Source organism: Branchiostoma belcheri, unplaced genomic scaffold, assembly GCF_001625305.1.
Source record: "Branchiostoma belcheri isolate BF01 breed outbred unplaced genomic scaffold, Haploidv18h27 scaffold32, whole genome shotgun sequence".
Lineage (NCBI taxonomy): Eukaryota > Metazoa > Chordata > Leptocardii > Amphioxiformes > Branchiostomatidae > Branchiostoma > Branchiostoma belcheri.
Genome location: NW_017803932.1, coordinates 1,317,790 through 1,321,982, shown reverse-complemented (window position 1 = coordinate 1,321,982; position 4,193 = coordinate 1,317,790). Strand labels below are relative to the sequence as shown.

At 38.7% G+C, this 4,193-nt stretch overlaps 1 protein-coding gene across 1 annotated transcript in view; it reads left to right on the top strand.

Annotated features, from left to right (window-relative positions):
* LOC109474984 (BRCA1-A complex subunit BRE) overlaps positions 1 to 3,763 on the top strand; it is a 4,180-nt gene extending 417 nt beyond the window's left edge. Inside the window, exons 2-11 of the mRNA XM_019775487.1 lie at positions 185 to 267; positions 428 to 525; positions 931 to 1,122; positions 1,275 to 1,349; positions 1,527 to 1,627; positions 1,771 to 1,870; positions 1,996 to 2,066; positions 2,264 to 2,346; positions 2,707 to 2,863; positions 3,356 to 3,763. Of these exons, the coding sequence (XP_019631046.1) occupies positions 185 to 267; positions 428 to 525; positions 931 to 1,122; positions 1,275 to 1,349; positions 1,527 to 1,627; positions 1,771 to 1,870; positions 1,996 to 2,066; positions 2,264 to 2,346; positions 2,707 to 2,863; positions 3,356 to 3,419 (1,024 nt within the window). The 3' untranslated portion in view covers positions 3,420 to 3,763. The remainder of the gene's footprint in view (positions 1 to 184; positions 268 to 427; positions 526 to 930; positions 1,123 to 1,274; positions 1,350 to 1,526; positions 1,628 to 1,770; positions 1,871 to 1,995; positions 2,067 to 2,263; positions 2,347 to 2,706; positions 2,864 to 3,355) is intronic.
* The last annotated feature ends 430 nt before the right edge of the window (positions 3,764 to 4,193 follow it).

Below are 4,193 nucleotides of genomic sequence, written 5' to 3'. Positions count from 1 at the left end.
TCCCCTCCCCCCACTCTAACCCTTCCTCAACTCTTCCCCTCCCCCCACTCTAACCCTTCCTCATTTTTAGTCCTCCCCTCTACCCACCCCACTCTAACCCTTCCTCAACTAATATTATGATCATGAGTCGTCACCAAAAATAAAATAACTAAAACGGCCGTTATAATTATATGGTTATTTTCAGGAGACCAACTTTGACTCAGTCCAAGGAACCGTGTGGAGATAGATTCAAGATCTACATCCCGTTTGCTGGAGACTCACTGAAGTGTAAGTAAACTAAGTTAGTAGAATTAAATATTGTCACACATTGGTAGTGTTTTTTTAAAGATAACTTTGTTTCAGTGCTACAAAACTGAGACAAGCATATTTATAATAGTACCTGTAAAACCTCATGGTTGAATGTGATGTGATGTCTGTCCTATCCCAGGGGAGGTGATATTTGACAGCTGCCAGCCGTCCAACCCTCCTGACTTCATCTTCTTGGGTGAAAATGGCAACTTTGATCCTGACATAGAAAAACTGGAGGTTAGAACTTAAAATTCATTTTTGATTATCAGATGTCTTAGAATTCGAATCTCAGTATGACATACCTTTTCTCCCTGTTGTCCCACATACATACGTTTTTTAATGTTAAATTCAGAAAAAATTTTAAATCCATAACTATACCGGCACAATAGCAACTTAGAGTAAAAGGATACATGCATGGAGGAACTTAAGACAACAGAGGACCATTACTACATCAAAAGAGATGCACAATCATGTTCTCTGTAGCTATCTCACATTCACAATGTATTATTTTACAGCATACATGACCAAATACATTACATCTTATAGCCTGGATGCCAGACCCAAAGCACAATGGACACAAAATATCTCAGTGTGCAAGCCGGCTATACATCTTACAGAGAAAATGTTTACTCTTTCTTGCAGAACCTAACCCAGTGGGACCCTGAGAACCCAGAGTCACTGGTGTTAGTACTAGAAGACCTGCTGAGGGAGTACAGATGTTACCAGAGACAGCTGATAGAAGGGTACAGCAGGCTACAGTTTGAATACTCCAGTCTGCAGGGGATGGAGGCATGTGATGATGTCGAGGTGCACATGGGCAACAGGCTTCCTGGGGTGAGCTGGTTCTTAGGTTTAACCTTAGCTCACAATTATTTGCCTGAGTGTTTGGTTGATGGATGTACTATACCCTTTTAGAAAATCTTGAGAAATTTGAATATTTTCTTTCAGTGATTTAACATCTTTCTGGAATTGTGTTATTTTTTCAGACACTTGACTCTCCCGTCAACTTCCTCATCAGACTACCCATTGACCTGTCACCTATTCCACAGTATTTGGTCAAGGTGAGTTATTAACACATGTATTGATTCTGCTGTATGGAATACATGTAGTTATCTGGGTCCCATTATGATACTAGTAAGTATGTAAGTGAAGTTAATGCACACAATGCACATACATTGAACAAATTGTACTGGAACTGTTGACTCCAGTGTTGTTTATGTTTCCTGTTTTTGACCTAGGATGACCCAGGAGAAGACCTTGCAGTGTTACTTGCCAAGTTTCACAATTCTGAAGGCTCCAGAGTTACTCCTCAGCTCTTTCTATCACCAAAAGTGGAACAGTAAGATTTTATTTCATTCAATCTTTACATTGTTTTCAGGCATTCCTGTTGTTCAGAACTTTTCATGTGTTATGAGGTCAGAGCTGTGCTCAAGAGTCATGTTTACAAGTTCATTGTTGTTTTGTATTGTTTTGTTTTATCAGTGCACTTGGAGACAACACAGCCTTGAGAATTCCCAGGTTTCCAACAGGAGGTTGTCTGATGGACTACGTTCCACAAGTACAAGATTTCCTACAAAAACAGGTGCAGTACTGTCTGTGGACCTTTTGCAAACTGCTAATGCAGTCCTGTATGTTATAATGCAATGACGTGTTGTAAATCTGCTATGAATTACAATTTCCCAAAGGATGTATCCATTGGAATTTCAGATTGACCATATTGTGGAAGGTTACCAGAGAAGGAGGGAGTATGTAGCAGCATTCATCAGCAGATTTGGAGGGTAAAACAATAGTCTTAATATGTATCACTTTTTGATTAGCTTACTTTGCAAAGTAATTTTTGTTGTGATTTAGAAAATATTATTGAAAAGTATAAAAATCGAACTTTTATTGAGTCACTGATATACAGACTAAGAACCTATAGTTTACCATAGAAATGTTAGTCGGTTGTTTGACTGAGATGTTGATGTCCTTACAGGTCAGTACTAGAGTATGATGCTGAGTCCTTCACCAAGCTGTCCCTGGTGCTGGAATGGAATGAATTCTTCTTTGTACTTCACAGTATGTAGTTTAATGTGTATATATATTTCTAGGGCACTATGGTCAGTAATTATGACAGGAAGAGTGCACAAAAGCCTTAACTTACAGTCCTAATTTTCAGTCTCACTGTTCTGATATAGTTTGCTCAATATGCTTGTACTTGTCTTTTTCTATATGAAGGCCACACCAATTTTTTTTGTTTGTTTCGCTCTTTGATTTGCAACATCTTAAACAAATAAAAGTTTGCTTGTTGCAGTCAATGATCCCAAATTTCTCATGTTTTGACACATTGTGTTATATTTCTGCAAATATCCAGAAACCAAATGTAACTAGACACGAATCATGCTTGCTGAAAAAAAACCTACTATTGTTTCCTCCCAGTTGAACTCCCCTCCAGGTTTCCCCAGGATATGCCAGTCTTCACCTTCCAGTCCTGCTACCACCTGTCCAAGACTAACGGGGAACCCTACATCTCTGTCCAGAAGAGCTACCCATACAGTCCACGCTGGACTGGGGAGGAGATGGCACAGAGGGCAAAGTAAGGTTCCTGTAGTTTCCAGCAGACTCCTTTGCAGGCTGAATGAATAGTAGAAATCTGCATCAAAAGGGGATATAATTGGCCAAGGGAGTTAGTCAGCCAGAGTATCCAATTTGCCTGCAAAGGAGTGTGGTCACTAGGTTCCCTGTTTGTGTTTAAAAAGGGTGAAAATTTACTGTTCTGGGCAAATGTGCAGTTCTTGGCACATCAAAACCATATGGTGAGTGTCCTCTTCAATGTTAGGACACCAATAGGCCTGGTGGTCGTCACTCCATTGTACAGTAAGGATGTTGAATGTGTAAAGTACCTTTCCTAAGGGCACATCTGGAATATCAGGGGATCGAACCCGGGACCTCTTGGTTATGAGGCAGTCACTCAGACCATTATGCCATGTGATGCCACATGTTTTATTGCATGAAATATTTCCATCCAAAGGGCAGCTGCTGAATGGCAGTTTAGTGTTCATGTTCATGTTTTTTGTTTATTTTCCAGACTGTTTATCCTGGACTTCATACCGCAGTTCAAGAAGGTGTCTGTGTCATCCAACAAACTGTAGTGAGAGACTTCTCAAATGGAAGCAGTCTTCCGTCGGCTAAAATTAACTTATTACATGAAGTGATTGTGTTCATGGCTCTTACAGCAGGTTTCCCTGTCAAAGTGACAGACTTGTTTTTTTTTAGTTAGCTGTCCAGTGAATAGTTGAAAGCCATGTAGTTAATGCAATTACTGACAGTGGACAGGTTTACAGTGGACAGGTTTACAGTGGACAGCAATTTAGATACATGTATAATATCAACCCCGTACAAGTTCTAGATAGGCACAATATGTAATCAACATACAATGTACCCAATGTCACAAGTATTTTTTCTTTTAAATTCAACAATAAAATGTAACTATCAATTATAATTTGATACTGCATGTTTTTGTCATCTTCATTTTTCTCATGGACATTCAAATACATTTGTACATGTAAAAGGATGACTGATTTTTTATACACATAAAAGCCAGAAGACATTTCACTATTTCTTATGTGATACACTTTAGATTAGTTTTTTTTTTGTTGTGTCAATAAAGAATCTGTTATAACCTGATTAATTAGCATTAATTACTCTTGTCAGATTGAGTACAAGTTTTCAGCATGATGCGTGATTGAGAAGAACAGATCATCTGGAAATGTTAGACAATGTACAAGGTAATCTGAAGATACCTTTTACAACAAGTATCAATGTAATCATGAGAAATGACTGAAGACGATNACTTTCGTCAGTGTGTTTGCTTCTGACCTACATGAAGAAGGTGAAGTCTGCCATCTCTGCATTGTCTAAGAATG